At 37.8% G+C, this 13,481-nt stretch overlaps 1 protein-coding gene across 7 annotated transcripts in view; it reads right to left on the bottom strand.

Moving 5' to 3' along the window:
• Positions 1–1,578: 1,578 nt before the first annotated feature.
• Positions 1,579–13,481, bottom strand: part of GPBP1 (GC-rich promoter binding protein 1) — an 80,112-nt gene continuing 68,209 nt past the window's right edge. For 4 of the 7 annotated variants that reach the window (XM_002714045.5, XM_008262232.4, XM_070056723.1 and 1 more), the window contains 5 exons: positions 12,014–12,154; positions 10,006–10,173; positions 9,305–9,492; positions 5,916–6,018; positions 1,579–2,559 (listed from right to left, as the gene is read on the bottom strand). In XM_002714045.5, coding sequence (XP_002714091.1) covers positions 2,401–2,559; positions 5,916–6,018; positions 9,305–9,492; positions 10,006–10,173; positions 12,014–12,154 — 759 coding nt within the window. In that variant the 3' untranslated portion in view covers positions 1,579–2,400. The remainder of the gene's footprint in view (positions 2,560–5,915; positions 6,019–9,304; positions 9,493–10,005; positions 10,174–12,013; positions 12,155–13,481) is intronic. The other 3 variants (XM_008262231.4, XM_070056725.1, XM_070056726.1) reach the window with 1 other exon arrangement.

The raw sequence follows: 13,481 nt of genomic DNA, 5'->3' as shown, positions 1-13,481 counted from the left end.
TATTCTGTTATCTTAAAAATCACAATATACAATTTTTGAAATCCTACTTTAAATCATTACCAGAAGAATTTTGTTGGTTACATTTTTTACAAAAAAGAAAAATTCAGGGCTAGAGTGTTTAGTAGTGAGAGGGAGGGATTCACAAAAGTGGGAGCACCAAGAATTCAGGAGAGTGGAAGAAGAGGGAAAGGGGTTAATATAGATGTCCACTACCTTAGTTGTGGTTTATGGGTCAGAATATCAAGCTTTATGCTTTAAATGCTGTATTGATTTAAATTTATTCCTCAATAAAGTGGGTGATATTGGGGGAGGGGGCAGGGAAGATTAGCTTGAGGTGACCAAAACCACGTGTTTTTCAGACCTCCATGATCCACTTCTGAGTTCAGAACTCCAAACTAGATCTACACTTAAACTAGTACGAGTTCTTAGGGGACACCTTTACAACATTTCAAGCTCTTTGTCAGCTGCCTATCATTTAAACAGCAAGTTAAAACTATGTTAAACTTTAACAATTCTCTTAAATTACATGTGTATAGCTCCATCCCAACTAACCTTGCTAATGCTACCGCTTAGTATGCAGAATAACCCGTATCATTGTACTATACCATATTTGAAAAGTAACCTGCTTAACACATCTCATACCATAATTCATGAAATCACAATAAACATAAACTGCTAGTAAATGGGAATAAAGACAGGAAACACCTTCTGGTTATAAGGTAGAAGCTGGAAAACAAAAAATTACAGAATCTTTTCTAAAATTATAAAACACAATAGGGTGGATTTTGAATGTAAACCACATTTCTTAGGTCCCTTCTAGTTCTGTTAGTAAATATACAGCTTGCATCTGATAAATTTCATTAATCCATTAACCAAATAATGCAATCTAAGAGTCCCAAAGACATTCATTTATGTCATTCCAACAGCAATGTCAAAGTGTGCTTTAGCATCTCTTGCAGCTAAGGCGACAGTTTGGTCAATCAGGCTGAATTGTGGCAAACTTTGTAACAAAGGCCTATTTTAAAAATTAAGATAAATTTAATATTTTCTGTTACCATTCTAACTCATTCTCAGAAGCTCTGTCGACACGGAAAAGTGTTGCTTTTAATTTCCTTATCACCACCTATCTGATGACAACAACAAAAAAATACAGTTTCTGGACTCTAGCAGAGTACTGATGTGAGAACTGCAGTAACACTGAAGTCATTTGAGAAAACACAATTTTAAAAAACCCAAGTCTTAGATCAATCTGATGTCAAAACTTCAATTATGCTCTAAGATTATTCTCTTTACAATCAGAATACATTTAAAAATAGGATAATGGGGGAAGCTAAAAGCAAACAAGACTAAACAAAACCACCAAAAATAAAAATACAAATATACAGAGAGCAAAAATACTCAATAAAACAGAAACAATCTAAAATTGATGTGCAAATGAAAACAAGGTAGTTAACATTCATTCATTCAATAAGCTTGTGCACTGATAAAGGCTTAATTTTCTTTTCCTAACTTTAGAAAGTGAATACAATATGTTCTATTTAGAGACCAATACCTTGAATACTCCAGAAAACAACAATATTCTGAAAATCCAGTTTATTTTCCATGTTGTGGACAGATCCAGTCAATGTGATCAGTTTTTTTCTGCATGTGTAATAATTTATCAAAATAAGCTTTCCCACAAGACTCTTGCATCAACTCTGAAAATCCTGGTCTGATAACATAACCCAAATAAAGCTCTTGAAAATCACCTCGTAAAATTTGGAGTGTGGCAAGTCTTTCCTGTAACATTTACTGCACTACAAGTGAGTAAAGAGCAGTTTATATTTTCAAAGGTGACTAGCACAGCAGTTGAGTTCAGGAAATTAATGTTTTAGTGCACTTTGCTCCAGTTTTAGCCAACATGCTACCATTTTCCTTGTTTTTTTTTTTTTCCCCTCCTGCAGTGGGGAGACACAAAGTGGACTTGAAGATTTTCATTGTAAGAAAAAGGTATGACTCTGCAAGCAAAACAGTTAAGCTGCCTTTTTTTTTTTTTCTTAAGACCTGGACATTTTAAGACAGAAGCTTTGCAAAACATTACACAATTTTTATTATTAAATGAGAAAAATCTCATTTGTTACATCGTCACATTGCTAGTCAGAGAAATGCTGCAGTGATGAAGAAAGTCAATGTTGGATCAACCAAAGTCCTCATTTCTACAACATTCATTTACAAAGAAATAATGTTCAACATAGCCCAACACAACATTCTTGGTTTTCTTCATATTGAAGTCCCCCCAAAAAAATCATCTTCTAATGGGGTATTTTACTACATAAATTATAGTTCTTCATTTTTACAATTCACCCCAAACTGTATGAGAGATGTTTCACACTAAAATTTCTAAAGCTGTTAGGAAATCCTTCACACATCGTCGTCATCTGATGTGTCACTGCTACTTGTCTCTGTTTCATCATTCTCAATCGTGGGTTTGAAAGTGCTGTTTTTCCAGGGTCCAAACTTGAAGTCACAGATGAGGCCATTTTTCAAAATACCATTTTTTCTCAGACCATTCTTCTGTAACTAAAATGTCAAAAACAAAATAAAATAAACAAATTGTCCCTCAAGGGTTATTTACCCACTAAGATTATCACTGTTATTAAGTATAACCCTGAGTATGATACAAGTTGATAAAATTAATAGCTGTACCCTGTCCTGGAAATTCCAGAGATGATGTCTTGTTTTTTTTTTTTTTTTAAAAAAAAAAAAAAAAAAAAAAACACACAAGCTATGCAGATACAAACAGGAAATTGATCCAACTGACCTAGCAAAATATTGCCTAGGAATAAATAAATTCTTGGGGAGAATAGCATTTACCATTTACCAAACCACTGTTTGTTGAATGTGGTAGAAAGAACATAGATTTTTGGATATGGACAAGATAGATGTGAATCTTAACTTCATCATTCATACTAAGGTACTAAGTAAACCTTTCCAAATTTTCATTTAATTTCCTAAAATGAACACTGTAATAAATACCAGGTGAAATCCAGCATACATATTAGCAACTATTAAATTACATGTTATTTTTATTCTGACCTAAATTAACATAGTATAGTCTGCTTTATTCATACTTTGTAAAATAAGTAGCATGAGAACTACAAAGTAACAACATCAAATAGAATCCTTTGCTTAACCATGGAGACTAAGATACTGAAAAAATAATGGTCCTTTTTCCTAAATACGGTAAGTTAGAACTGAAGAATTACTATTCTATCAGGAAGAATGGGTGCCAGTCACAGAGCAAAAAAGATGGTTGGCCCCAATGCAAAATAAGCTACAAATGTGAAATTAACATTTAACACCCATTGCATTAACTCCTTTTGAAAGCCATTCATGAAAAATGGGACTCTGGTCAACTGTCATGTCAAACTCTAAATCCACTTAAATAAGTTAATATTTGAAACTTTCTATATGTTATCATAAAGATTACAAGTAATCTGCAGAAGTCCAAACCTGGAAGTACTACTTAAATCATGGCTTACATTATTATATACCTTTAAAATTAGGAACAATAAGCCGAAGACATGGTCCTAGCACTGTCTCTGTCACCCACGGGAGACCAGGATGGAGTTCCAGACTCCTGGCCCAGCCCCGGTTGTTGCGCCCACTTGGAGAATGAACCAGCAGCTGGAAGATCACTGTGTGTCTCTTCTCTTCTCTTTCTGTAACTCGGCCTTTCAAATAAATAAGTAAGTCTAAAAAAAAATACTGGAGCTGGCACTGTGGCATAGTGGGTAAAGCCACCTCCCATAGTGCCGGCATCCCACATGGGTGCCAGTTCGAGTCCTGCCTGCTCCACTTCCGATCCAGCTCTCTGCTACGGCCTGGGAAACCAGCAGAAGATGGCCCACGTGCTTGGGCCCCAGCTCCTGGCTCCTCACTTTGGATCAGCTCAATGGCAGCCGTTGTGGCCAATTGGAGAGTGAACCAGCAGATGGAAGAGTGCTCTCTCTCTCTCTGCCTCTCTTTCTCTGTGTAACTCTTTCAAATAAATAAATAAATCTTTAAAAAATTTTTATTTAGTTGCCCTAAGATCCACTAATTCTACTACTAGGTATATAATATACCCAAAGTACTGAAGCCAAGGACTCAAACAGTTATTTGTACTACTTTCCTTAGAGCAGTATTTATAGTAGCTAAAAAGAAAAGCAACCGAAGTATCCATCAACAGATAAATGGATAAATAAATATATATACATAATGTAACATTATTTAGCTTTTTTTAGAAAGAAAGACAATTTTGACACATGCTACATGGATGAACCTTGAGAAGAAATACATAAGGCTAAGTGAAATAAGTCCATCACAAAATGACAAATATTACATGATTCCACTAATGTAAGCTATGGAAAACTGTCAAATTCATAGAGATAAAAACTAGACTGGGGGCTTTCCAAGGATGGTGCAGCAGGGAATGTTAAGCTATTGTTTAATGGGTATAGGGGTGCCGGCGCTGTGGCACAGCAGGTAAAGCTGCCACCTGCAGTGCCAGCACCCTGTATGGGTGCTGGTTCGAGTCCTAGCTGCTCCACTTCCTATCCAGCTCTCTGCTATGGCCTGGGAAAGCAGAAACTGGCCCAAGTCCTTGGGCTCCTGCACCCAGATGGAAGACCTGGAAGAAGCTCCTGGCTCCTGGCTCCTGGCTTCAGATCGACCCAGATCCGGCCACTGTGGCTATCTGGGGGATGAACCAGCAGATGGAAGACCTCTCGCTCTGCCTCTGCCTCTCTGTAACTGTAAATAAGTAAATCTTAAAAAAAAATAAAATAAAATTAATGAGTATGAGGTTTCAAGTTGGGAAGATGACAAATGCAGATATACATTGGGGATGGTTGCTTAACAGTGCCACAATGCTTACTGACCTGTACAATGTTAAAATGGTTAAGTCATGTGAAGTTTTTAACTTCAAAAACTTTAAAAAGTTCAAAAAGTACACTGGGATGATCACTATACTACATTCATCCTTTAAAATTTTTAATTGAGATGCTCAAACTCACTGTATTACAAAATTAGAAATGACTCATTTCTTCAAAGATCCGATTCAAAACACTTCTGAAGTGCTTTGAAGATCAACAAAATCAATTATAATGTCTCCGTATAGAAAATCAAGAGATGTATAACCAGAGTAATTTAAAAAATAAAAAGTATCTCAACTTCCTGATGCTCTAGCAAACATTTCCCAATATTCTCTGAAAAGGAAAGTTATGGGGGCAGATGTCTGCCCTAACAGTTAAAGACATCCAAAACTCACACTAGAATGACAGGGTTCAATGTCAGCTCTGGCTCCTAACTCCAGCTTCCTGCTAAGGCATTCTCTGAAATGCCGTGGTAATGACTCAAGCAGTTAGGTCCCTGTCACAGACATGGAAATCTAAACCGAGTTCCTGGATTCTGGATTTGGTTTGCCCTGGCCCAGCTACTGTGGACATATAGGGAGTGAACTAGCAGTTGGAAGCTAGTGTACATGCTTTCTCTGTCTCTCAAATTAAAAAACAAAAAATAAAAAAATAGTGGAAAGGAAGGTGTTTATGGAGAAGTAAAACCAGATGCTCTTGGAATATGGAATATTCTTGTGCAAGGTGAAGATGTTTGGAAAGCTATTGATGCTCTCTACTTGTCACCCATGCCAGAAATAAAATTAAATAAACAAAACTGACAAATTATAGACACTAATTTCTATGTAGCGCACACTCAAAAGTTTAAAGCTCATTGCAGAGCTGTCTAAAAACAAAGGCAATTATGATCTATTATGTGATGTCTAACAAATTACTAAATGAAACTATAACACCCCTCACACCATGCCTACTTGTAATTATGCTCCTCTATTTATGGAAGGGCAATCTAAAAGTAAACTTGCATAATTCAGCTTATCTTACCTGTTCACTAATAACTTGGAATTCTCTCATCTCATCCTCAGTTAAGGGAGCACACGTTTCATCATTTTCACTATCTTCTTGCCAACCCATCTCTTTTAACAATCTACAAAGGGATGAAATTAAGTTCAATTTAGAGCTTCTCCTGAGTAGAAAATTCCATTATATTTATATATAACATATATATTATAAATTCCATTTATATTATATGCAAAAAAACTTGATCCAGGATCCATTATACAAAGTCTCTAAGACATATCAACAGATGTTGAGTTTAAGCCTAGAATCTGCAAATAATAAAACAGGTTAAAATTAAGTCTAATAAATTTTGATAATAAAATAAAAAGAAACTGCTTAACTGCCCAATCTGCAGTCAAATGATTTCTGGGCAGAAAACTTATAATAGGAGAGACCTGAAGAAAATCTAGTAAATTCTTGTACAAAAAGTAAAAGCAATACCCCTCCTCTTTTTCTTCAATTCCACCATACTCTACTATATTCTTAGCTACTTACTAGGTTTTCTACTTTATGAAGAAACAAGCTGGCATAGTTTACCTTATGTTGTATTTTATAATCTATTAACATTACCTCTTATAGGCATGACAAAACAAGCATCATCCACAACATAATGCAATTTGAGACACATTCAGTAACAAAAATGACTTAACAGATATTATAGAGAATATAAATAAAAATGCCAAATATGGCTATACCATTTTCCTTCCAATTTTGAAGAAAAAAAAAAGGGGGGGAGGGGGTGTGCTGTGGCGCAGCAAGTTAAGGCCCTGGCCTAAAGTGCTGGCATCCCATATGGGTGCTGGTTATAGTCCTGGTTGCTCCTCTTCCAATCCACTCTGCCATGGCCTGGGAAAGCAGTGGAAGATGGCCCAAATCCTTGGGCCCCTGCACCCACTCAAAGAAGTTTCTGGCTCCAGATCGGCACAGCTCACAGCTCTGATCCGAAGCCAGGAGCCAGGTGCTTCCTCCTGATCTCCCATGCAGGTGCAGGGGCCCAAGCATCTGGGGCATCCTCCACTGCCCTCCCGGGCTACAGCAGAGAGCTGGACTGGAAGAGGAGCAACTGGGGAACCTGGTGCCCATACAGGATGCTGGCGCTGCAGTCGGAGGATTAACCAAGTGAGTCACGGCGACAGGCTCAGAGTTTCTGTATCTTACTTATATCATACTGGTCTGACAAAGTTTTGTTTAAAATTGCATTCCTGAGGTCTTCTATATGCCTATTTACAACTACTCATCTTTCACTTTCAGCCTGCCATATATTAGCTACTGTAAACTTTCAGCTGTTAGTGACCATGAACAAAAGATGATGGCATGGGGCTGGAGCTGTGATGTAGTAGGCTAAGCCACAGCCTGTGGGGCCAGCATACCATATAGATGCCAGTTAGTGTCCTGCTGTTCCTCTTCTGATCCAGCTCTCTGCTAATGGCCTGGGAAAGCAATTGAAGAAGCCCCAAGCACTTGGGTCCCTGCACCAGCGAGGGAGACCAGGAGAAAACTCCTGCCTCCTGGCTTCAGGTTGGCCCAGCTCAAGTTGTTAAAGCCATTTGGGGCCAGCAGGTGGAATGCCTCTCTCTAACTCTGTCTCTCAAAAAAATAACTCTTTTTTTAAGAAGGGGCCGGCACTGTGGCATGGAGGATAAAGTTGCTGCCTGAAGTGCCAGCATCCCATGTGGGTGTCAGTTCGAGTCCTGGCTGCTCCACTTCTGATCCAGCTCTCTGCTATAGCCTGGGAAAGCAATGGAAGATGGCCCAAGTGCTTTGGCCTTTGCACGCGTGTGGGAGACCCAGAAGAAGCTCCTAGCTTCAGACTGATGTTGCTCTCACCATTGCGGCCAACTGGGGAGTGAACCAGAGGATGGAAGACCTCTCTCCCTCTGCATCTCCTTCTCTCTGTGTGTAACTCTTTAAAATAAATAATAAATCTTAAAAAAAAAAAAAAAAAAAAAAAAAAAAAGGCCGGCGCCACGGCTCACTAGGCTAATCCTCCGCCTAGCAGCACTGGCACACCGGGTTCTAGTCCCGGTTGGGGCACCGGATTCTGCCCCAGTTGCCCCTCTTCCAGGCCAGCTCTCTGCTGTGGCCAGGGAGTGCAGTGGAGGATGGCCCAGGTGCTTGGACCCTGCACCCCATGGGAGACCAGGAAAAGCACCTGGCTCCTGCCATCGGATCAGCAGGGTGAACCAACGGCAAAGGAAGACCTTTCTCTCTGTCTCTCTCTCTCTCTCTCACTGTCCACTCTGCCTGTCAAAAAAAAAAAAAAAAAAAAAAAAAAAAAGAAGAAGAAGAAGAAGAAGAAGAAGAAGAAGAAGAAGAAAATGATGGCTCAAATTGCCCCTGCCACCCAAGTGGGAGACCCAGATGGAGTTCTTGGATCCTGGCTTTGACCTGGCCCAGCCTGATTGTTGCAGGCATTTAGGAACCAGCAGATAGAAAATCTCTGTGTGTCACTCTACCTTTCAAGTAAATGCAAAGAAATAAACAAACATTAACAATAACAACAAAAACCTGAAACATTTTGCCTTTAAAGGGATGGCTGAGGAAGTAAAAGGTCACCTTAAGTCAAATATAAATAAATACATAAAATAAGGAACTCTTAGCAACTTGATGAAAATTATTAAAAAGGCAGTGAGTGTATTTTAGAAACTCTGTCTCCCACAGATAATGTATAAATGGCCAGTAGGAACATGAAAAGACATTCAAAACTGTTAGACATTAGAGAAATATATACTAAAAACCACAAAAAAAAGGCATTATCACATACCCTCAAGAAAGCTTATAAGCAAAGGCAGATGATACCAAGTATGGGTGAGAAACTGAAACTTTCTATATTGCTGATGAGGATACAAAACAGTGCATTTTGAAAAATAGTTTGATAGGTTTTCAGAATGTCAAACTTAATTGCCATATGTACTATCAAACATCTTAGGTATTTACTCAAGACAAATAAAGGGAACAAAGTACTGACATGTACCACAACACAAATGAATCTTGAATGTGCTATGTATAATGAAAGATGAAAGAGAACAAAAAATCACATTCTGAGTGACTACACTTATATGAATAGCCAAAAAGGCAAATCTATGGCCACAAAAATAGATTACTGGCTGTCTAAGACCAAGTGGAAACAAAGAGAAAATGTAAATGGGCTTGGGACTTTTTTCTACAGTGATAGAAATGTTTTAAAATTAGATTGTAGTAGCAGTTGCACCACTGTGAATGTATTAAAAATCACTGGTATCTGTACACTTAAAATGGGTGAGACTTACACTATTATAAATCCTATCTGAAGCCTATTAAAAAATAAGTCACTAGAACGCCATATAGAAATCCTGAATATTTAAAATGCCAGAAAAAAAGTAAAAAATACTAACCTGTGTTCTGCCTCAAGTGAACTTGAAAGAACATCAGTTTGTGGAAAGGTTGAAGAGCGAATGATCTGTTGGGAAATAACCGAAGCGTTCCCATTCTCCTGTGGAATTTCATTTTCATCAAAGTTTCGGTTTATATCCCTTTCTTGGTGAGTACTATTGCTGTTATGCAAATTAAATGATTCGTCATCCTGATTTTTAGGGAATAAAAAAAATGAGTTCTAAAGAGTACAGTTATTAAAAACTTCAATAGATCATGGCTAGATTTCCAATGAGAATGCACTAATGTAATACATTTTATCATTAGGTTTAGGAAACATTCTCATCAAGGAATCAAAAACTAAGCTGAACAGGATACTCAAACCTCTCTGGTCCTAAGTCTTCAGATCTATTCAACAAAGGCAAAAAACAAAAAAAAAAAAAAAAAACCAAAAAAAAAAAAAAAAAAAAAAAAGAAGGCAAGCAGGATGAAAGCAGGGAAATCAGAAGGAAAGAGATATGAAGACAACTTATTTTAACACTTATTTTTGCAAAGTAACTACATAATTAGAAAAAACTACTTTAGAAAGCAAATCATATTTATATAAATCATTGACCTTTTCAGAAAATTGAAAATTCGATCAGAGTAATTCATGGTCCTAAATATTTGCCCAAATATTTTAATGACATCTTAATAGGAAGTCAAGTAATAAAAATTCAATTACCTTCTCTGAGCCAGCATGGCTCTCATCTTCATGTTCCTCTTCTACTCTGTCCCTTTTCAATGCTTTCAAAAACTCACTCTTTTTATCAGTACGCATTCGAGTCAATTTGGTTAGGCGAGGTTGCTGATTAAGTTTGTCAACAGGTGAAGAGGAATTGGAGCGATTACACTAAGGGAAATTCAGAAATACTGATAAATATGTAGCCAGGGAATCAGTATCAATATAAAGTTCACAATTACCACAGCTTCCTATTTTACCTTTATTCACAATGCAAAACTGTTTTTAAGGTCTATTTTTTAAACCTATTTCTCTCCATTCCTCCCTTTTCTTAACTACTGAATTAATCAGTGAGTTTGTTTGCCCTAGAAACAAAGAAAGCCTGGAAATATTCAGACTCAGATTCAAATTACGAGTTTACTTGATAAATGCAGCACAGAATTGCCTAAAAATTTCTATAAGAGCACTTTTAAAACTTCATGAAAAATGGAATAAAAAGACAATGCACATTTTCCACAAACTTCTTGAAATACCCTTGTACACGGAACAGCAGTTTTTCAAACTGTATTCCACATTCCAGAGTTTACACAATAGTTCAAATAAGATTACACACGGTTTATCTGTTGGATTTCACCAGGAAAAATTTTCTAAGATACGGAAAGGAGGGGGAAAACTGACATTAACTGATTTCTTTCGGTTATAGTTCCTTGTTTTTTCTTTTGACAGTGGAATACAATAGACAATGTCAACAACTGTCATGGGATTTTTTATCTGTGGAAATGAACAATAATACTTAATTGCTGGTCTTAATACTTGAGCATTATAACTAACCTAAGCACAATGAACCAGCTAAGAATGTTTGTTCCCTTACAGCTCAACAATCCTACAATTGAGAACACAAGTAAGAAATAGTGTATAACAAGGTAAAAGCCAACGCCTGCATCAAACACTGACATCCCACATGGGCCCCATTTCGTGTTCTGGCTATTCCACTTCCAATCCAGTCCCTGATAATGGTCTAGGAAAAGCAGAAGATGGCTCGTATGTTTGTGCCCCTACCACCGGTTTGGGAGACCTAGATGAAGCTCCTGGCTTCCACATTGCCCAGCAGAGGCCATCTGCAGAGTGAACCAGCAGATGGAAGATCTTTCCTCCCTCTCTGTAATTCTTTCAAAATAAATAACTACATCTTTTTTTAAAAAATGTACTTTCTGAATACTTTAAATAGCAGTGAATATAGTATCAACAATGAATATATTCAACTAAAGGAGGACTCTATAACCAGCAATGACCAGCTTCAAACACACACTGGATGGAAGACTCTCTCCTTCTCTCTTTCAAATAAATAATCTTTAAAAAAGAAAAGAAAAAAAAAGTATAGTGTTCCAGTATGGTACCTAAGGCAATTTCAGGTAGAACACTATGTTCTTAAGTGTCCTTGTACTGTGGACTAGTCAGGGAACTCCCTGATTCAGGAGTTTCAAAAAATTGGTCAAATGAAAACCACTTTTAGCTATCAGGTATTCACTCAGTATAATAACAATATGTACCTTTCTCTCTTCCTCTCTCCCCACCTCAGCAAACACTTTTATGTCCATCATCCCCCAAAGCAGATAATTATATCGTGTTATTCATTGTTTCAATACTCATTATTAGTATTAGATTGAAACATCCTACAGCATAACTATCATAAATATCAAGTAAAGCTTATTTTTCTAATGATATTTCTCTTCAAAATGACTCTTTCTGATGATGAGGGATTTATATTATTTTTAGTTTACTTCTCAGTTTGCAACGTCTTCATTTATAATCTTGAAAATTAGTCCTAATTTCCCAAAGTGCAAATAGGAGAGTGTGACTCAAGGTCTCCAAAGAACTAAATCTCACTTTAATCTACTCATTTAGCAAAGTTATATCTTTTGTTTTATATTATCATGATTAGATTGTTATCTAATTATTATTGCCATGATTAGAATGTTACATTCCTTAGAAATAATTTTTAATGCCATACCTCCTTCACTGAATTTGCTGATGAACTTAAATTCTTGGCAGTTGATTTAAAAGCATTGAAGTTGCCAACACCATAAGCAGACTCATGAGAGAAAGAAGTTCCAACTTTATTTTCTTTAGTTTGGCTTTTCCATTGTGTAGGCTAAAGAAACAGAAACATTAATGACTACCAAAAAACCATTCTGCTGATCAAAATAGTTTTCCAACTGATACTTCATTATTCCTACATGGTTCTCTGTTGTTTCCTTTTTCCAAAAAACCAAAAGCTTAGTATCCAGTTAAAAATACCGGGATAGGGGCAGGCACTTGGTGTAATGGTTTAGATACCACCTGGGGGGCTGGCAGTGTGACACAGCAGGTTAAGCCGCAGCCTGTAGTGATGGCATCCCATATAGGGGCTGCTTCTATTCCCAGCTGCTCTATTTCTGAGCTAGCTCTCTGCTAATGTGCCTGAGAAAGCAGTGGAAAATAGCCCAGGTGGCTAGGTACCTAGACCCACATGGAAACTCGAAAGAAGTTCCTGTCTGACCCAGCTCTGGCAATTTGAGGAATGAAACAGCACGTGAAAGATTTCTATGAAAAGGGAAGAAAAGGGAAGAAAAGGGAGGAGGGAGGAGGGAGGAGGGAGGAGGGAGGAGGGAGGAGGGAGGAGGGAGGAAGGAGGAAGGAGGAGGGAAGGAAAGGGAAGGAAAGGGAAGGAAAGGGAAGGAAAGGGAAGGAAAGGGAAGGAAAGGGAAGGAAAAAAGACAAGACAAGACAAGACAAGACAAGACAAGACAAGACAAGACAAGACAAGACACTCCTTGGCACACCGAAATTCGGTACCAGAGCTCCTGGATTCAAATCCCAGCTAATGGCACACCCTGATGACTGCTCAAGTGGCTGGGTTGCTGCCACTCACATGAGAGACTGGGTTTCTGGCTCCCAGCTGTAGCTGAGTGAGCTTTTGGGAACTGAACCAGTGGATGATAGCTAATGCATGCCTATGTGCATGCATCTTCTCTCTCCCTCATAAATTTACTCTTATTCTTTTTAAAGATTTGTTTATGTGAAAGACTGGGGGAGGGGGTGATAAAGGTATCTCTTCCTTCATTCACTGGTTCCTGCCCCAAATGCCTACAGCAGTCAGGTGGGTGCCATCCTGGTCTCCCACACGGTTAGCAGGGGATTAAGCACTTAGGCCATCTTCTGCTGCTTTCCCAGGCACATTAGCAGGAAGCTGCATCAGAAGCAACACTGATACCAACATGCTGGTGTCAGAAGCAGCTTAACCCACTGCACCACAATGCTGGACCCTAAATTTAGTTTTAAAAACTGGAAAAAAAAAAAAAGTCTAAGTCACTGCTGTTTCAAATTTTGTAAAGTTAGTTAGGTTTTTTCCCTGATCATATAAAAGCACATGAGAATTTTAAAAATTTAAAACTCAGAACCAAGTAAATGGCATTATTATTATTAACCAAATCACAAGT

Source organism: Oryctolagus cuniculus, chromosome 14, assembly GCF_964237555.1.
Source record: "Oryctolagus cuniculus chromosome 14, mOryCun1.1, whole genome shotgun sequence".
Lineage (NCBI taxonomy): Eukaryota > Metazoa > Chordata > Mammalia > Lagomorpha > Leporidae > Oryctolagus > Oryctolagus cuniculus.
This window is presented reverse-complemented; position numbering and strand designations above follow the sequence as displayed.